Raw genomic sequence first — 21,608 nt, forward strand, 5'->3', positions numbered from 1 at the left:
TAGAATTTAAATTTAATGGTGACTATGACAATTATCATCAATTGCTGTAAAAACCTATCTGGTTCACTAATATCCTTTAGGGAAAGAAATTGCTCATCCTTACCTGGTCTGGCGTATCTGTGACTCCAGATTCACAGCAACGTGGTTGACTCTTAACTGCCCTCTGAAATGGTCCAGCAAGCCACTCAGTTCAAGGGCAATTATGGGATGGACAACAAATGCTGGCCTTACCAGCAACACCTACATCTCATGAAAGAATAAACATAAATATGGGTCAAAAATCTAAGTGATGTCTGTCTGTCTCGCTCGATCTATGCAGGTGAATGATGCCTGCTGGACACATCACAGACTTGTTTGATCAGTGATGAACATCCAGCTAGCACCAATACATTGCACGGCCCAAAGGTTCCAAAGGAAGATCAATGTCTCAGCACTAAAGCAGCCCAGCTGAAGAGAGGAATCCCACATGTGGCTCACAACCAAACTGGAAAATCTTCACATATCCAATTCAATTCCAGACCAGTGGGATCAAAGAAAGTCAGCTGTATTGGAGTCCTATGCCCGGCTATCGGGCTCATGCATTGTCCAGAACTGGTTCAATAAAAACGATGCTGAAATGAGTGACCTTCCAGAACAAAAACAAGCAACCTTCATTGCCTGGCAGAACAACCCAAGGTCGCAAGTCAACAATGCAGCATTCCAACAGCTCAAGGCTGACATCCAAAGACAAGTCTGGAAGATAAAAGGACATTTGATCAGAAGAGAAAGCCCAAAAGTTCCAACAGTACACTGGCAATCACGACATATAAAAGTTTTCTGAAGTCATCAAATTCTTCAACTGTGAATCATCATCGATGGGAGAGCTGCAACAAGCAACAAAACTAATGAAAAACAATAAAGCCTGCAGCCGCGATGGTATTCTAGCAGAGGTCTTCAAAGCTTGTGGGCTTTTGCTTATATCAAGATTCCATGCACTCATCCTACAGATCTGGGATGACAAGGAATCCCCCACCATCATCACCCCCACCCTGCCCCCAGCTTCAGGAATGCAACACTAGTAACTGTCTTCAAGAAGGGAGATAAATTATGCTGTGGAAACAATTGAGGTAAAATCAAGGAAAATCCGCATTCTCCTGAATTGCCTACTTCCTGTGGCTGAGGAAGAGGTATCCTCCCAGATACACAGTGGCTTTCAACTTTCCTGAGGAACCTCCGACATGGTCTTTGTTACCGAAAATCCAAGAGAAATGGCAAGAACAACACCAGGGGCACTTCATTGTATTCATCGACCTGACCAAAGCATTTGATTCAGTAAATCGTAAGGCTCTGTGGATTGTGATCTAAAGATTTGGATGTCCGCAAACTTCATCACAATCCTGCAACTGATAGAAAGCTTCAAGCAAGACTGTGTGATAATCCACATACTATTTACAATCTACCTCAACAGTGATTATTTACCTCATCAAAGATCAGTATTAAATACTGTCCAGATGGAAAACTTTTTAACCTCAGTTACCTCCATACCAAATCTAAACTGACCACCATAGGCATAATTCCAGACCGTCACCACCCTCTGGGTAAAAAAGTTATTCCTCACATCCCCCCTAAACCTCCTGCCCCTCACCTTGAACTTATGCCCCCTTGTGACTGACCCTTCAACTAAGGGGAACAGCTGCTCCCTATCCACCCTGTCTATGTCCCTCATAATCTTGTACACCTCGATCAGGTCGCTCCCCAGTCTTCTCTGCTCCAACAAAAACAACCCAAATCTATCCAACCTCTCTTCATAACTTACATGTTTCATCCCAGGCAACATCCTGGTGAATCTCCCCTGCACCCCCTCCAGTGCAATCACATCCTTCCTATAATGTGGCGACCAGAACTGCACACAGTACTCCAGCTGTGGCCTCACCAAGGTTCTATACAGCTCCAACATGACCTCCCTACTTTTGTAATCTATGCCTTGATTGATAAAGGCATGTGTCCCATATGCCTTTTTCACCACCCCACTAACGTGCCCCTCTGCCTTCAGAGATCTATGGACACACACGCCAAGTTCCCTTTGTTCCTCAGAACTTCCTAGTGTCATGCCGTTCATTGAATACTTCCTTGTCAAATTACTCCTTCCAAAGTGTATCACCTCACACTTTTCAGCGTTAAATTCCATCTGCCACTTATCTGCCCATTTGACCATCCTGCCTATATCTTCCTGTAGCCCAAGATACTCAACCTCACTGTTAACCACCCGGCCAATCTTTGTGTCATCCACAAACTTACTAATCCTACCCACCACATAGTCATCTATGTCGTTTATATAAATGACAAATATTAGGGGACTGAGCATGCCACTGGATGCTTGCTTCCAGTCACTAAAGCATCCTTCTGTCATCACCCTCTGCCTCCTACAACTAAGCCAATTTTGAATCCACCTTATCAAATTACCCTGTATCCCATGTGCATTTGCCTTCTTTATAAGCCTCCCATGTGGGGCCTTGTCAAAGGCTTTGCTGAAATCCATATAAACTACATCAACTGCACTACCTTCATCTACACACCTGGTCACCTGGACGGGATGGGAATACATCTAAAAATAGTGGAAATAGGTGGGAAAAGAAAAATATATTTAAAAAATATAAATAATTAGAAAAAGGGGGATCGGAAAGGGGGTGGGGATGGAGGAAAGAGTTCATGATCTGAAGTTGTTGAACTCAATATTAAGTCCGGCAGGTTGTAAAGTGCCTAGTCGGAAGATGAGGTGCTGTTCAGCTGTGCCAGCTCAGCCTTCTACAAACTGCGGCAGTGAGTGTTTGACAACAAAGGCCTCCACAAGTCATCATAAGTCATAGTACAGAGCAGTTGTCATCAGCACACTCCTGTACTGCAGTGAGACCTGGATTGTGTATTAGCAACACATAAGAGTGCTAGAGAAATTCCATCAGCAATGTCTCCACACATTCTCCGGATTCAATGGAAGAACCACCAAACAAATGCTAGTGCCTTTCTTGAAGCCAGCTCCACAAGCAGTCAGTCAGAAGTCCTGAAAAATCAACAATGGACTCAACACTGTGCCCAGATGGCCGAAAAGCATCTCCCCGACCAGGTCCTGTTTTCTCAACTCTCAAATGGCCAACATTGCCAGAGACAGGGTGCAGTGAAGGTTCACCGGCCTTGTTCCCGGGGTGGTGGGATTGTCCTATGAGGAGAGATTGGGGAAATTGGGCCTATATTCTCTAGAGTTTTGAAGGATGAAAGATCTCATTGAAACCTACAAAATACTCCTAAAGGGATATTCAGGGTAGATGCAGGTAAGATGATCGTGGTTGGGGAGTCTAGAACCAGGAGAAAGAATTTCAAAGTAAGGGGAAAGCCACTTAGGACCAAGATGAGAATTTTTTTTTTACTCAGAGAAGTGTGAATCTTTGGAACTCTCTAACCTCGAGGGCTGTGGAAGCTCAGTCATTCAGTATGTTTAAAGCAGAGCTTCATAGATTTCTAAATACCAATGGCATAAAGGGATATGGGGATATTGTGGGAAAAAGGCATTGAAGTGGATGATCAACAATGATCGGATAGAATGGCGGAGCAGGCTCGATGGTCTGAATGACTTACTCCTGCTCCTATTTTCCTATGTTCCAGGGAAGGACAAAGAAAATGCTTCAAAGATACTCTGAAGCTCTCCTTGAAGCACAACAGCATTGACATTAATGACCGAGAGAAACTGGCTACCAATTTTTCAAAGAGGTGACAACTTGTCCATCAAAGTTGCATCATGCTTTGGAGTCACAACAGCTTGATGATGAGGCAGAGCAGCGAGAGAGAAGGAAAGAAAAGGAAGCAAATCCCGAACTCTGGATACCACCACCTCGTAGTGCTCAACAATCTGTGGGTTGAGAATTGGCCTGTTCAGTTACATGAAGACTCATGGCAGAAACTTGCGACTCAGTAGATTTCATCCTTGAATTAAGGTGCAGCTGACAATGACTAGACTTGGTGGAAAAATTGAAGACCATGAGATTAAAGAGGCAGTGGCAGCATGGATACAAAATTTGGCTCAGGGACAGAAAGAAAAATATTGTAGTTTTACAGAATGGAGGGAAGTATACAGTGGTGTTCCCCAGAGGTCAGTATTCAGACTACCTCTTTTTGATATATGACCTGGACTTTGGAATACAGAGCATATTTTCAAAGTCTGTACATGATACAAAAGTCGTAAATTTAGAAAACAATGAGGAGAATAGCAGCAGACTCAAGGGCACATACAGACTAGTAAAATGGGTAGACATACGGCTGTTGAAATTTAGCAGAGAAGTGCAAGGTGACACATTTAGGTAGGAGGAATGAGGAAAGGCAATATAAGCTAAATGGTTCAGTTTTAAACTGCAGGTACATGTACACAAATGTTTGTAGGTGGCAGAACATGTTGAGAAGGCTATGTAAAAAAAAATGGGATCCTTGGTTTTATTAGCAGAGAAATAGAGGACAAAAACAAGGAAGTAATGCCTCAGCTGGAGTATTACGTTAATTTCTGGGCACTGTATTTTAAGAAGGATGGCAAATAGGGATGGGCAATAAATGCTGGCCAAGCCAGCAATGCCCACATAGTGTAAATTAATAAAAAATAATTAAAAAGAATTGTACTAGTTTGGTACCGGGGGATGAGGGATTTCAGTTATTTGGAAAAACTGGAGAAGCTGGTGGTGTTCTCCTTAAAGCAAAGAAAGTTGTTAGAGGCATTCAAAATAATTCTTGGCTTTGAGAGAGTGATTAAGGAGAAACTGTTTCCAGTAGCTGAAGGGTCAGTAGCCAGAGGGCATGGATTTAAGGTGATCAGCAAAAGAACCAGAGGTGACATGAGGAAACATTTTTTTAAAGGCAGTGAATGTTGCGATTTAGAATACCTGAAAGGGTGATGGAAGCAGTTTCAGTATCACATTCAAATGAGGTAAATGCTTGAGTGGGGAGTGAATATCCCTATGAAAGAGCTGGCATAGGCACCATTGGCTGAATGGCCTCCTTCTGTACAGTATAATTCTATGATTCTATGAATGGTGTTCTAAAGTGTTTGATCAATACAAGGCAATTTAATTGAATTAAGACACCCTTGCCATTATCAACATTGCCTACATTCTATATTGATGAATGGCTGCTTGGTCTAATCTAATTATGAAAGATGCAGCATCTACTGCTTTTGATTCAAGATCGCTGGGGTATAGGTTCCAAACCACCTCAGCACAGATCAAAGAATAGACTCAAGCCTGGATTAGTAGCTTTGATTAACAGCTGTCTTTGACATCTCTAATAGGGGGACAGTGTCATTAATAGCCAGGAGTCCTCTAGAATGGATCAGAGACCTCCCACAACAGAATTGTATTCGATGTCTGTGTTCATTCTTCATGTTTGAGTTTCATAGCCAACAGGTGATTGTAAAGTTTTGTACTGTCTAGAAATAGAGTTAGGCCAAAATACGACTACATTCAGTACACTTCTGCATAAATTCTTTAGGGCAGATTTTGACTCTTGCCAAAAGTGGATGGCAATCCCAAGTAGGAGCCTTTGTTGTAGGCCTGAAACATCTTAACTGTTGGGCCTCAGTCAAAAGTAGGGTTGCCAACCCTCCAGAATTGGCCTGGAGTCTCCAGGAATTGAAGATCAAACTGTAGGGCACTGCTGCGTGCAACCTTGGAGAAAAAGCTTCAGGACATCAAAAAGATTTTTTTTTTGTCATTTTCTTTGAACATTTCTCTTTACCAGATATAATAATATTGAAAATGGGGAAAAAATGGGCTGTTTGGCTGACTGTCGAACATCATCAAATTGGGTAAGGAGTCTTTTGGCTTTCCAATTGGTGTAGGAAGGCAGTACGTCACAAAGATGGATGTGTTGGTCACCTAAAAGGCTGGAACGTGTGGGCAAGTCATGTGTTAAAATCTCCAGGAACAGAGTTAATCAGAGTTGGCAACCCTGGTTGAATATTGCCAGTCAACTGTTTGCATACTTTGGATGGAATGTGGCAGCTGGCCAGTGGAAAGGGATGACGATCAGGCAGCCTAAAGACCACTCACAACCATCCAGAGTTACCAGGGTGTGACCTGGCAAGGGGGTAGCGTGAAGGGATGGGGTGAGGAAAGGGAGGGATGTTAAGAGGGTTTCACAGATGGTAAGGGGAGGAAGGGACGCCCAGGGCAGCAGCAGCCTGAACTTTCCTTGTCGGGCCTAACGCAACAGGCCTGACGCAATGGTCCTGCTTCTCCTGTCCTCACTAAGGGAAGTTTTACTATGGAGGGCTCACTGGCCCTAAAGCTTCACCTAGCTGTGGTGGGTGCACAGCTCAGTAGTGAATTAAAATGCCATTGAGTTCCCATGTGCATCATTTGAATATGATCTGCATTTATTAATGTCATGTCTGTCAGGAGCCTCATCCATTTCAAAAAGCAGCCACATTAAAATTTGAAAACAGTGGGAAATAAAGCCTCTCCATTTTAACTGTTGCCCTGCTTATTTCCCAAAAATCAAGGAGAGTTAAAATTCTACTAATGTTAAAGATAAAGGGCGGAATCTTAATAGGTTTGACCCACATACAGGGAGGCTGGTAGCAGGTTGGGAACCCACTGTTAATTGAAGAGGGTTTTTTGCTGGGACACTCTAACAACCACAGCATTAACATCCTACTTCTGGCATTCCTGGCCAATCATAAAGTGCGGGTGTGGTGACGACAAGCACTTGAAGGCTCAGTATTTAAAACAGGCATTCCCAAACTGTGGGTCACAATCCCCAATGGGGTCACAGAGGTCACATGTGGGGTTGCGAGCTACCCCTCCTCCACGCAGCTATGGCGACTGTGGAGAGGAGACAACCCAGTCTGGAGGCTCCCACAGGACAATTCGACCGAACAGCTCAGGGTGGATGGTGAACCCAAGGTGCTCTTTCACTTCAAAGAAGACTTTTAGAAGTGAGTGCTGAGTGAATATGAAGAGTTTGGTTGAAACCTACATGAGTACACAAAATAACATTTTTTTCAAAGTACTTTAAAAACACATTTTCATATTTAAAAATGTTGATCTATAATAAATGAACTTTAAAAATTAAATACTGAATGCTACAGTGCTGCTTTATTCATATATAAAAACAAAAAACTACTGCGGATGCTGGAAATCCAAAACAAAAACAGAATTACCTGGAAAAACTCAGCAGGTCTGGCAGCATCAGCGGAGAAGAAAAGAGTTGACGTTTCGAATCCTCATGACCCTTCACCAGAACTGAGTAATATTAGGAGAGGGGTGAAATATAAGCTGGTTTAAGGTGGGGGGGGGGGGGTGGGGGGAGAGAAGTTGGGAGGGGGGGGCAGTGTTGGTGGTTGTAGGGACAAGCAAGCAGTGATAGGAGCAGATAATCAAAAGATGTCACAGACAAAGGAACAAAGACATGTTGAAGGTGGTGATACTATCTAAATGAATGTGCTAATTAAGAATGGATGGCAGGACACTCAAGGTACAGCTCTAGTGGGGCTGGGGTGGAAAGACTGACAGGGCATTAAAGGTATAGATTTAAAAATAATGGAAATAGGTGGGAAAAGAAAAATCTATTTAAATTATTGGAAAAAACAAAAGGGAGGGGGAAGAAACGGAAAGGGGGTGGGGATAGAGGAGGGATTTCAAGATCTAAAGTTGTTGAATTCAATATTCAGTCCGGAAGGCTGTAAAGTGCCTAGTCGGAAGATGAGGTGCTGTTCCTCCAGTTTGCGTTGGGCTTCACTGGAACAATGCAGCAAGCCAAGGACAGACATGTGGGCAAGATAGCAGGGTGGAGTGTTAAAATGGCAAGCGACAGGGAGGTTTGGGTCTTTCTTGCAGACAGACTGCAGGTGTTCTGCAAAGCGGTCGCCCAGTTTACGTTTGGTCTCTTCAATGTAGAGGAGACCACATTGGGAGCAACGAATGCAGTAGACTAAGTTAGGGGAAATGCAAGTGAAATGCTGCTTCACTTGAAAGGAGTGTTTGGGCCCTTGGACAGTGAGGAGAGAGGAAGTGAAGGGGCAGGTGTTGCATCTTCTGCGTGGGCATGGGGAGGTGCCATAGGTGGGGGTTGAGGAATAGGGGGTGACGGAGGAGTGGACCAGGGTGTCCCAGAGGGAACGATCCCTACGGAATTCCGCCGGGGGGGTGAAGGGAAGATGTGTTTGGTGGTGACATCATGTTGGAGTTGGCGGAAATAGCGGAGGATGATCCTTTGAATGCGGAGGCTGGTGGGGTGATAAGTGAGGACAAGGGGGACTCTATCATGTTTCTGGGAGGGAGGAGAAGGCGTGAGGGTGGATGCGCGGGAGATGGTGCTTTATTGCTGTTTTGTTTTTGCTGGCTTCTGGGGTTATCTTAATTTTTGAATCCTAAAATGGGGTCACATTGGAAAATAGTTTGGGAAACACTGATTTACAGGAACCCCAGCATTTGAGTTTTGACAGGACGGCACACACACTAGGGGCAGAATTTTATGCCCCAATTTCAGCGGGAACAGGGACGTAAAATGCGGTGAGCCGTTATAATTCCCATTGACTTCAGCGGAAACGTAAAATCCCACTGTCATAAAATTCTGCCCTAGGAGTTAGTGATGGAGAGGTGGGGGTTGGAGGTTATCCAGAGATCTAGTGACAGCGTTAGATGATGCACCATTACTTGACATTTAACAGTCACTCAAGCTGAGTTGATGTCACCACTAACTGAACTCGCATGACATACACTAGGCTCAATGTTAGCACTAACTCCTGCTTCGTCTACCATTGGTCCTTCACGGGTGGAGGAGCTGCTGAGGGACTAGCTGAGGAGTACTCAGAGGAGGGTGAGCACTCTAAGAATGCATCATCGCACAACTAATGTGCATCCTCTACTAATGCAGATGTACACACTTCATTGGCAGCTGTGGTAGAGTTTGCCATGTGATCAACCAAGCTAGGAGCACATCACATGTGAGCAGTAGCAAGTGCTGGAGACAAGTACAACAATGAAGAGTTCCCAGAGGGTGCAGTGCACTTCAAGCTCTGCTCAGTTGGATGTAGTTGCTAATGCTCGGGTGTCTTCCACAAAGTAGGAACTTGTGGAGCACCAATAGGAAATGTATGTGCTTCTGTCAGCATTTACAGAGGCAGTGAACAGTCTTGGAGAGATGCTGGAGAAATCCATTTGCAGCATGACACCATGGTGTCTCAGGCCTTTGCATGATGTCCACCTCAATGGAAAGAGTGGCCAGCTGCATGGAGAATCAGATGCAGTGGGTCACCAAGTGCATGCTGATCCAGATCAATGTCCTGCACACACTGTCTGCTGCTTTATACAGGATACAGCAAAGCCTCATCCATGTGGTTCAATGCCTGATTGACATGCAGCCAAGAGCTCTCCCACTCTTGCCCAGGAGAGAAGTATAGGTGGGCTCTGAGAAGGAAGATGGAAAAGGGCACAAAACAGTGAGGATTTTTCAAACAATTCTCATCCCTTACCCCTCCTCTCAGAGGGCATTTGCCATGGGCATTTCATGTTTGAGAGCAGGAGAATGGGCAGCCTATCTCCAGCTCAGCTGAAGCCACAGGAGTAGCACTAGAAGTAAGAGGAAGCAGGTGAGAAAGACATATTTGTTGCGCAAGGGGATTCACTTGGGACCTTATATCATTGTTAATGGTGTTATATTGAGGTTTATTTCAATGAATTAAAGATGTTATTTGAACTCCTCATTCACCTGGCCGCTGTTGCATTCTCCAATTCACCTTGGACAGTAGCCTTCAGTTGAATGGTACGATCAGCCTTTATGAGGAGGAAAGTTTGTGAATGTGATGGTTGCCTTGTCAATTGTTGGAGCGAGGAGTTGAATTTTCAGGTCCCGCCAAGAATGGGAATGGAGGCAGGCAGGAGATGAAAATACTAGTGCCGGGCAGCACACCTGTTTCCCAACACTGTTTTGTGTACTGGCAAGTTTCACCAGGATGATCCTGACATCCTGTCAATCCATTAACCACAGCAATTAAGATTGCTAAAAAGCTTACCGAGAGCACAATAGAGGGGCATGCTCTGATTTAACACTGGGCAGTGCAGGGGGTCGGCACCTCCAGGCATTCCAGAGGTACAAGAGGAGGGGGCAAGGCTGCCAAACATAATTTGGGGGGGGGGTTGGGGGGGTGGTGGGTGGGGGGAGGCACCTGAACACAAGGAAGACAGCAGCTGGCATTTGGAGCATGACTATGAGATTTTGGGTCCAATGGCGAGGAAGCAATTCTCTCCACAAGAAGAGCAGAGCCCTGCGCCTCAGGAGGGCAGAGAAGGATGAGGGACAGGAAGAACAGAGATCCTGTGCTGAAGTTATATCTGCGAGAGCAAAGAAGGAGCTACCTTGAGTTTACTGAGAGCTAGTGCTGCAGGAGACTGTGAATCTCCAGGTAGATGGTCACAGAGATCTGTGGCCTCATTGCTGAGGACCTCACAACTCACAGCACTGCTCACTATGCCTTGTCAGTAGCCATCAAAGTCACTGTGGCCTTGAACTTCTTCACTTTTGGCTCCTTTCAAGATCAACTGTAAACCTCTGTGCACCACTGCATCCCTCAGGTCATGGATGCCTCCATTACCTGGATGGACAGTTCATGACAGGTGAGACTTTGCAAGCAGAGAGTGCATTGGGTTTCACTGCTATCGCTGGATTCCCCCAGGTGTAGGGCATCATCAATTGCACCCTGTGGCTATCAAGGTAGCCAGTGTCTGGTCAGTCAGATTCAAAAACTGGAAGGTCTTCCACTCTCAGTGGTCAACCACAACAAGAACTTGCATATGTGCACTCACTTTCCTGGCAGCTCTAGCTGTCCAGACTGCTGCAGATCTTCATTCCACCCACCAAACTCTAAGAATGGATTCCAGAGGACAAAGGATACTAATGAGTGATACTCACACCTCCATGAGAGCCTGAAACAGAGACACAGTGGTGCTACAACTGAAGCCATCTGGTCACTAAGACAACAATAAAGCAGGCATCGAGTATTTGAAGATGCAAATCTGGTGCATGGATCAGTCAGGTGGCACCCTGCAGTACCCTCTTAGAAGGGTCTCAGATATTGTGGTGACCTAGTGCACTTTCCATAACATGGCCCTCCAGACAAGTATAGGCCTTGAAGACAGTGAAGTGCTAGATGGACACAGCTCCCCACGGAGGAAGAGGAGATAGAACACCAAGGTAGCCTGGCTGCACAGGGAGGTGGCCAGGCCTGGTGCAGGGCTCGAGAGTCTCACAGGAAGCCATTAATTTCAGGGATCATCTGATTCAGGCTTGAGTGAACTTCTCTGACATAGGAGTAACGACATAGTCTGGAACTCACTCTGAGCTGCATGTGAGAGCACTTCAACTGAAGGCACAGCCTGGAACATGTAAACTCTTACTGCTAATGAAGGATGCACGTCTACACAAAGGTTTCACCGTCACTGTGGATGGACCCTTGCTCACCTTCACCACTTTGTTTCTCTTTATATGTACCACCATTAATAAAAAGATGCTCACGTGTCTGGCTTCATGTGTCAATATTTACATGGTTCTCACAAAAACAGTGCACAGTTACAGGTATAAGACACTCCAGTGACTCACTCAGTACTCTTCCTGACACAGCGGCCACTGCTCTTGACCACTTCAACACCGTGTTCTCCTTGTGGCCTCAGGGGAAGTGAAGACAGCCAGCTCACTTGTCTCTACCCGAGGCGAAGATGCACATGCTGGTCGTCCTCATCATGGAAGTGCTCGTAGGGGCATCTCCAGAGTCTCCTGCTTCTGCAACATTGCAGAGGAAACCTCCATCAATGGATCCTGCTGCAGAGATGCTCCATCAATCAGAGGAGACCGATGATGAAGATGATGATGATGGCATCATGTGAGGGGTGGCATCCTCATCCTCCTTGGTGTCTGTCAGTGGTTGGCTGGCACTCCAGATGGATAGAGGGTAGCACAATCTGGAATTAATTGGTCTCTCCTCTAGGCATCCCTGTACCATCAGCGCCACTGACTGGTCCAGACCACATAATGTTACGTGCATCTTCTGTACATCAGCATGCCGTTCTTGCATGCACGCTGGGTGCTGCCATATATGGCGCTCTTCATGAGGTTGGCCACTCTCTCACTAGAGGAGCTTGTGCACTCAATGTTCTGGCCATTGTGATAAACATGAGCTGGATGGATTCCTCCATTCTCAGCCCATGATCCTGCACTGCCTCAGGAAACTCTGACATATGGGCCTCTTTCCTGTGACTCCTGAGGCCCTCGGTCTGCACCCAGTTGAGCAGGGCTGTGTCTGTCATTCATCCTCCGAGGGGTCTGCCCAGAGCTGCCTCTGCCTCTGGGACTTCCTATGCGAATCACCAAACGCCACCTTATCTAATGCGCATGAGGACCCACCAAGGTGACTGTAACTGCACTGCTGGAGGATGCATTTGTAAGGTGTGAAGGTGCCTGTGCTGAGGTCTGCTCAGGCTATGCTTGACCCGGTGATAAAGCAGGTGTTGGTCGTTGCTCATGGATGCTGCAACCTGTGGGAGACACAAGAAGAGATGAGGACTAGCCTTGGAGAGCAGAGGCCTCTGCAGTGCTGAGGCTTCCCCATGCAACTCAGTCTTTAGCATTCTGTTGGGCAGATTGGATGGGATGGAGTGCACGGCACCCCCTTAATGTATGCTTCCCAGTTTGTAATCACCACCTCCACCAGGATACCCATTTTACCTTGCTTGACTTCCTCATTGCCAGCAACCCTGGCGATGTCCATTATCACTTCCTTCATGGTGGTGGTGACTTGCAGGTATGCTGATGTAGTCAGCCGTAGAAGTAGGCCGTTCAGCCCCTCAAGCCTGCTCAACCATTTATTAAAAAATCATGACTCTGTTTGTGTTTCACATTTGGCTGATATCAGCCATGATCTAGTTGAATGGTGGACCAGGCTCAAGGGGCAAAAGGGTCTTCTCCTGCTTCTATTTTCTACGTTGCCCTTGTCTGGGCTTTCTCACGAGCATTATGAGCCTGTTTCCCCTGCAAGGATAAAAGAGAGGTAGATAAGGGACTACTGGCCTCTGTGGTCAACACCAGTTGCTCTTATTCAATAGAAGCTGCACGTTTTAGTGCTGGCAGGTCCTCAGCAGCCTATGGCTCTCAGCCATTTTGAGGGGTCATTAAGTGCCTTAGATGCACACAGCATGTGCTCCAAAGCCCCTTAACTGGCTCCTGGAGGGTAAATACCCAGAGGCTTCTCCTAAGGGCTGGGAATTGCACTCACCTTGCCAGAGTGAATAAGGTTAATGAACCTCTTCCTGCGTTGGATCCAGTCTCTGTGAACCACACTCCTGATGATTGTGTCAGCTATCTCCGTCCAGGCCTGCTTGGTCTTAGGAGGGTGTCCACCTCCTGCCACCCTCCAGGAAGAGAATCTCCCTCCCCTCCCTCATATCTGGTGGTATAACTACTGGCAGGGGCCTGTATACTACTCCCACCAGTGTTTTCTAACCCCTTTTAGTCCTAATCTCCACCTGTATTGATTCTACCTCCTAACCTTCTTAGTCAAGATCCTTTCTTACTATTGACTTTGTCATCCTTTATTTTCGGAGCTACTCTTTCTTTTCCATTTTGCCTGTCTTTTTGAAATGTTATGTTAAGTCTCCCGGAACATTTATTTCCTAACCTTGGTCACCTTACAAACATGACTCTGTAATGATGATTAGATCAAACCCATTTATCTCTATTTGTGCCATTAGTTCATCTATCTTATTACAAATCTTTTGTGCATTCAGATAAAGAATCTTTAATTTATTTTCTAACCACTATTCTTTTCCTGGACCATATTCACTGATGTACTATTACCGTTAAACTTTCTGTCAATTCCTCTCCCACATTGCTTGCCCTTACCCAAATCGTTACACTGCTCTGTTGCCTCAACCTTTCTCTAGATTTCTAATTTGCCTTCACCTGACCCCTTTCCTCCCCCTTCAGTTTAAAGCCATATCTACTTTAGAATAATGGGTTAATGAATGTGTTAGTGAAACCATGATGATGCTAGTGATGTGACTGGCATCAGTAGTCCGATGACCAAGAGGTTCCAATAGAGCTAGGAGCAGAATGGTCTGTCTCCTGTATACTATGCTTACTATGAGGTCTTTGTAAATAGTTCTTAATAAAAAATTTGAAGTTAAACCATACCGACTATGTCAAGTCTGTCTAAAGGGAAACAAAACCTCATCAAGGTTAGGTAAGCCGAGACCATATGGTATCAGTGATACCTCACTAAAGATTGTCTACATCACCAAAGACCATCATAGCATGGTGGCAGCGCTGGAGGCGATAGTCTAGCAAACTGTCGCTAGCCACTGAGCAGTCACTACCCCTTCCACAACCTTTCCAACACATTGAAGGTCCACAGCAGGAACAAAGATGGGATCTCTGGAGCTCGAAAGGTACTGAGCGATTTCAGAGTTGCATGGGAAGCCTCAGAAAAACCAGGTTTGTCCACTTTTATGTGCTGTGGGAGCCATAGCTGAAGATGTTTGTGTGTAGCAGGGTATTGGGGAAAACTTGACATCATACGAAGAGGTGACAGAGGCCTTTGAGAAATATTTCAGCCGCAGAAAAAACTTGGTCGTAGAAAGAGCAAAATTTATTAGAGAACCCAAAGGCCAGGGGAGTCCATCAATTCTTTCATTAATGACCTGTATCAGTTCTCAAGCTCCTGTGGTTACATAACTTTAAAACACAATTCATTTGCAATTATTTCTGGAGATTCATTCCATTGTTGAAGATGGTGTAGTCTTACCACCTTATGCTGACACTATCATCCCATTGCCTACAGCGGAACAGCCTCATGCTAAAACAAGTGTGGCAATGTTACCACCGGGCTGCAGAGAATGCACATAGTACCCTAAATTTCGGAGGAAAGTTGTATTTTCCTCATATCCTCCAAGTTTACAGGATTTTCGTCATTCTTCTTCACATCTTCCAGATTTATTCAAATTCCAGATACTGAATACTTTTCTCATTGTCCATAGCTGTGAAATTCTTCATTGGAAGTGAAGATACTTCATCTTCTCAGGCCTTTTTCAAGTATGCAAAGAGAGAGCAGAAGGTTCTAAAGATAGTGTTAGTCCTCTTCCAGTCCAAGAGAGTGCAAGTGTCCAAGCCCTGAAGTCTTTTCTCTTGAATCAGTCTTTCGTTAAATGGTTTCATCAATCCTTACAGTTCAGTCATAGAGATCACAGCCCAATTACTAGCAGTGGTGGAAAGGTGCTATCCCACTCCGTCAATGTGTTTGTCTTCCAGGGAAAAGGTAAATGTCCGCATAGATCCACAATGTCCTCCTAGAGAACTCAAAACACTGTTGGAGATTGAAGCCCTTTGTGCGATCGACGTGGAGGGGGGAAACCGTAGGAGTTGGATAGAATCTGTAACAGGAGGTTTACAGTAGTTGGAAAACCTAATGCAAATAGTTTAACAAAAGGATGTAACAGTTTCAGATTATACTTGGGAGGAGATGTTAAGCAATGGGTTAATGCATATGTTAATGAGATCATGATGATATTAGTGACATAACTGTGACATCGGTAGTCAGATAACTGAGTGGGTCTAAGAGAGCTAGGAGCAGAACAGTCTGTCTCCTGTATACTGTGCTTACTATGGAGGTCTTTGTAAGTAGTTCTTAATAAAATGTTTAAAGTTAAACCATACTGACTCTCTCAAGTCTGTCCAATGGAAAGCAAAGCCTCATCAAGGTAAGGTAAGCCAAGACCACTTGGTATTAGTAAAACCTCACTGAAGATTGGCTACAGTACCAAAGATCATCAAATACAATATGGTGGCAGAAGCTTAGGTAAATCCATACCAAAACATCTACTGCCCTATAGTTTTGCAGGACACTGATCCCAACCTAGTTTAAATGGAGCCCATCCCAATGGAACAGCTCCTTCTTTCCCCAGTACTGCTTCCAGTGTCCCGTGAAATGAAACCCTCTGGCTGTTAAAGCCAGAATGCAGGGTTAAATTTAAAGGTTTCTTAGAACCATAGAAAAGTTACAGCACAGAGGAGGCCATTCGGCCCACCTTGTCCATGCCAGCACGAGGACTCCCAGGTGCACTTTCTAATCCCACCTTCCTGCACCCGGCCCATAGCCCTGCAGCTTACAGCACTTTAGGTGGAGATCCAGGTACTTTTTAAAAGAGTTTAAAGTTTTTGCCTCTACCACCAACTTGGGCAACAAATTCCAGACACCCACTACCCTCTGCGTAAAAAAGTTCTTCTTCATGTCCCCCCTACACCTTCTGCCGCTTATCTTGAATCTAGGTCCCCTGGTTCTAGAATTCTCCATCAAGGGAAACAATTTTATCCTGTCCACTCTATCTATTCCCCTCATAATTTTGTACACTTCAATCAAGTCACCTCTCAGCCTTCTTTGTTCCAGGGAAAATAACCTCAACCTATCCACTCTCCTCATAGCTACACTTTTCTAACCCTGGCAACATTCTTGTAAACCTCCTCTGCACTCTCTCCAGAGCTATTACGTCCTTCCTGTAATGTGGTGACCAGAACTGCACACAATACTCCAGTTGCGGCCTCACTAGTGTTTTATACAATTCCAACTTTATATCCTTACTTATATATTCTATACCTCTGCCAATGAAGGAGAGCATTCTATATGCCTTCTTTACAACATTGTCTACTTGAATTGCTGCCTTCATGGACCTGTGTACTTGTACACCAAGATCGCTCACTTCATCTACCCCTCTTAGTATATTCCCATTTATTTTGTAATCCCTGTAACTGTTTGACCTCCCTAAATGTATGACCTCACAATTCTCTATGTTAAAATCCATCTGCCACTTTACCGCCCACTCCACCAACCCATCTATATCGTTTTGGAGATCATGGCTATCCTCTACACTATCCACTACTTGTTTGAATATCTTAATGACCTTCCCGACAGCTGCACAGAGATTCTCCATGAGATTTGCCTGCAAACCCAGCTGGGTCAATTCTGGAAGTGGGCAGGATCATCCTGACCCAATGTCACTTTTCAGAGATTTAAGCCTGTGTCAGCATTTGAACCTTCTGCCCTAAGTATATGGTATCTTTATTATTTTATGTATTAAGGAAGGTAGAGAAATATATATACTACTATGTTATACCATTTACTATTCACTTTTTTAAGTGTAAACACAGTTCAGTCTGGATGAATATCCAGTACACTTTTGAGGAGAATCTTGTAGCAACACATGAAAATGTTTCAGTGTACAGAGTAAGGTCTCTCTGTTGTGGCCCTATTGTTTACATTTATATTGAGCAGGGAAAGATACACACTAGATCATAGGGGACACAAATACCACTTACAGGAGCAGTTGACGTAATTGAAATTGGGAAAGTACCACAAAAACCTAAAAATGTGGCAGTTATGAGAGTGTGACCAATAATATTTCCATTGTTCAGAAAAATAAAAGGATATCAATTTAATGTCATCACAAGAAAAAAATTAGAGGGGTTGGGAAAAATTATTTACATTTTGGGGCAAGTTAGAATGTATAAATTATGCCACAAATCTTTAATAAAGCAGAGACCATGCACACTTTCAAAAATATAATGAAGAGGAATATTAACAGTTATATGGGGGCAGAGCAGGAGACTGGAATTAGAGCATGTCAGCAGGATTTTCCGCTACTGCCATGTCTAAACCAGTATTGGTGCAGGCAGGGATGGAAAATGGAGAATGCTGGTGATATTTTATCATCTGCCCAAAGCATCCACTCATATATGGGACAGTTCATTTGAATGAGACAGTAACCATGGTGTGACATTCCACTGTCTGTCATGAATACCTAAGTAACACCAAATGTTAGGAATGCCTATGTGTAACAGCTGTTCGGCATTGCTCAGCGATGCAGAACATAGTAGATAATTAAGCATATCAGATATTTAAGTGGATATTTCCACATTACTTAACTTACTGTTTATCAAGGGGGTGGGGTGGAGCAGTAAAAGTGTCTTTATGCTGCCTGATGTTTTCAGCTGCAGCCATTTCCTGCTTCCCTCTCTTCACTGGCAGGCTTCCAACAGCCTATGTCAGCCCCAGCCTTGCTCATTACAATTTTCATCTGGACGATTTCCAATCCTCCATAAACTTCAGCTCATCCATCACCCATGTTCACTGACCTACAACGTCTCCTGTCCTCCCATGTGCCCAATTTCAAATACTCACCCTTGTATTCAAATCATCCCTTCAATCCACTGAGAACTCTGTTTCTCTCAGTGTGGTGTCTTGTTTATTTCCCACTTCTTTCAGTCTTGCCTTCAGGTCTTACACTGCAGAATACCTGCCCCAACCCCTTCACCTCAACATTCCTCTACTCTTCTTTAAGAGTCTTCTTCAAACTTACATTTTGACCAAGTTCTAAGTCGCCTTCCTAACACGCCACCTGCTGCGCTTCCCACCTAGTTCAACATAGAACCGGCGATTCTGAAGCATGCTTTCTAACAGCTCTGTTAAGTGAATATCTTTTGTCATCTCTAGGATCTTGCAGAGGATACGTCTATGGTTCACCGTATCGTATGCTGCTGACAGGTCTACAAAGACAGCACCTGTTACCATGCCTTGCTCAAAACCTCTTCGATATGTTGTGTGAGGTTGAGCAGTTGGCTTCTTGTTGATTGGCCAGGGCGGAAACCTGCTTGCCCTGGAATGATCTTCTCATCTACAGTTGGTGCTATCCTATTGAGTATCAGGCGTTCAAACAGCTTATTGGTGTGGCAAAGCAGTGAAATTGGCCGAAAACTCTTAGGATCTGAGGGATCTTTTCCGGGCTTTAATAGTGCTATTACATGTGCCTTCTGCCAAATATTAGGTAGCTTGTGTGTTGCCAGGCAGTGGTTGAACAATTGTAGGAGCCTTTTCTTTGCTTGTTATCCAAAATGCTTTATCTGCTCCGTTGCTATGTTGTCAAGACCAATTGCTTTCCTATGTTTTTGACTAGATATACCAGTTTCCAGCTCTTCCGTGGTGAATGGTCCAGTGAAGCCAGGGTCATCGCTGTACTTCTTCCTATCTAGTTGTGCTCTTGGTTGTTGTTGATTTTTCCATTTAGGAGCAACTGGTGTGTGTATTCAGAAGAATGGTCTTCCTCAGGGAAGCGTGCTTGCACCAGTGCTGTACAACATCTACATGAATGACCAACCTATAGACGGTGTCACACGCCGTTTTATATATGCTGATGACTTATGTGTCACTGCCCAAAGCACCATGGTGATTTTAACACCATGGAGAAAACGCTTTCTGATGCCTTGGAGGGACTAACATCCTATTTTGAAGAAAACTAACTTCACGCAAACCCATCAACGACGCAAGTTTGTGCATTCCACCTCAGAAACCGTGAAGTCAAATGCCAGCTTAAAGTAACCTGGTGTGGAGCAACACTGATGCATTGCAAGCACCCTACCTACTTAGGAGTCACCCTTGACAGATGCCTCACCTTCAAGAACCACATCGAAAAGACAAAGGCAAAAGTGAGCGCACGAAACAACATCCTGAATAAGCTCACTAACCCAAAATGGGGAGCAAGCTCGAAAACATTGCGAACCAGTGCACTTGCTCTTTGCTATTCCACTGCCGAATATGCCTGCCCTGCATGGGAAAGATCTACTCATGCTAAGAAGATGGATGCCGTTCTGAATGCAAGCTGCCGACTTATCACAGGTTGTTTAAAACCAACAAACACCAACAGCCTATATATTCTGGCGGGTATCATTCCCCCTGATATAAGAACGGTAGCCAGCAAGAAAGAGCGACTCTGTCAAACATCAGATGAGAGGCACCCTCTACATGGTCATACACCTACACCCAGCCGCCTAAAGTCAAGGAAGAGCTTCATGAACAGTGTTGCTCCATTACAATCAACCCCATCTGAAGCCCGCATCGCCTTGTGGAAAGACTGGCTTGCCAGTCTCGAACAACCCCCAGCGATGGAAATTCTACCGGATGAAAGCCTTCCCCCAGGAGCTAATTGCAACTGGGCAACCTGGAAGTGCCTTAACAGACTTAGGACTGGTGTAGGTCGTTCAAAGGTGTCAGTAAGCAAACGGGGATATACAACCAGCCCGACAACTTGTGAATGTGGAACTGAGCCACAGACTATGCAACATCTCCTGCAATGCCTATCGCTAGAGGAACCCTGCACTGTTGCAGATCTTGCCGAATTCAACAACAAGGCGCAAAAATGTGTCCAGTTCTGGCTGGGCCATGCGTAGACTGTCCGTGGACATGATAAGAAGAAGAAGCCTTCCTAATGTCTCTTTCTTTGTTCAATTGTCAAGTCTTGTCTCATCATTTTTTTCATAAAGGCACTATATAAGTGCAGGCTATAAGTAATAGCAAGGTTTTCCCTCTTCACACTAATGTGATGCTATGCACTTGATGATCACCCTGCCAGCAGGATAAGCAAAGTACAAAGGTCCTTACTGTTTTTTTCCATAGTTTACAATTAGATTAGGGTTAAAAAAGCACTGATTCTCAACTGCAGCTGAAATCGGCTGCAGATGAAAGCACCCAAGAATCAGTATCAACATTTAAAGTCAAAAATCACAAATGAGAAATAGACCTAAACTATGGGGTGACTAACTTATTGTGGTAAATACAGACCTCGTTGTAATCGAATATCAAACGCATAGTACAGTTTTTGTTAAACTGTTTTATTTCAGTACCTGTCCATGAATTTCACTCTGTTTCTTCAAGAAGACGTGTGGTTCATTGATGAGTGACAGGAGACTTCCAATGAGAGGTAGAGCGGTGGGACCCGGTGGGAATCCTTGGGGTCTCCTCTGCTTCAGGAGCTGCCGGACCAGGAGCAGACTCAACAAAAAGAAGGCATAAGTGCCCAGGGCCACACATATGTCCGAGAAGGAAACCGCCTGAAAGAGCGACCGAGGCCCCTGCGCCGACATGACTTACACACTCACAGCCCTTCACACTTGAATCATTTTCATGAGTTCTCACTTGCCGCCAATCCCAGCTCTGTTTCCTCTTCATTGGATTGAGGCCGCCCCGAAACCCCGCCCCCCCCCGTTCCCATTGCAGCGCTTTTCTGATTGGTTGAGAATGTTGTCAATAGGTTTGTTCCCGGCTCGGGTCGGACTTTGGTGGAGGTCTCGCTGATCGGGAGCCAGCTTTTCCCAGGCGGATTTCATCCACAGCAAACTCAGGCAGGCAGCGGACACACACACAACTCGTCTCCCCACCAGTCCCATTGCTCGGAGCGCATTGATTCATTCTTTGGGGCCAGCTCGATTTATTAAAGAATCATAGTTCGTCACAAAAAAAAATGTAACCCCGGACGTTATACTCACTCTTTTGAGTTGGTCTCGGTTATTGAAAACCAAAACCCCCTTTAAACGAGAAATTTAAATGAGAGAGCATCGGAAGATGTGGTTTAGTCGTTATAGGAGGTCTTTCAAAAGACTCAATCGACTCTTGTGCTTATACGCGCGCACAAACATTTTTTTTGAAAAGTACATAGCAAGCTAAAATGTAATACAATTTAAAATGGGAGTAAAGCTACTCTCATGGAAATAATGTTACCTTGGCA

At 44.8% G+C, this 21,608-nt stretch overlaps 1 protein-coding gene across 1 annotated transcript in view; it reads right to left on the reverse strand.

Annotated features, from left to right (window-relative positions):
• cyp2r1 (cytochrome P450, family 2, subfamily R, polypeptide 1) overlaps nucleotides 1-20,991 on the reverse strand; it is a 39,583-nt gene extending 18,592 nt beyond the window's left edge. Inside the window, exon 1 of the mRNA XM_078547872.1 lies at nucleotides 20,728-20,991. Coding sequence (XP_078403998.1) covers nucleotides 20,728-20,967 — 240 coding nt within the window. The 5' untranslated portion in view covers nucleotides 20,968-20,991. The remainder of the gene's footprint in view (nucleotides 1-20,727) is intronic.
• Nucleotides 20,992-21,608: the final 617 nt, after the last annotated feature.

This window comes from Cetorhinus maximus, chromosome 9 (assembly GCF_964194155.1).
Source record: "Cetorhinus maximus chromosome 9, sCetMax3.hap1.1, whole genome shotgun sequence".
Taxonomy (NCBI): Eukaryota; Metazoa; Chordata; class Chondrichthyes; order Lamniformes; family Cetorhinidae; genus Cetorhinus; species Cetorhinus maximus.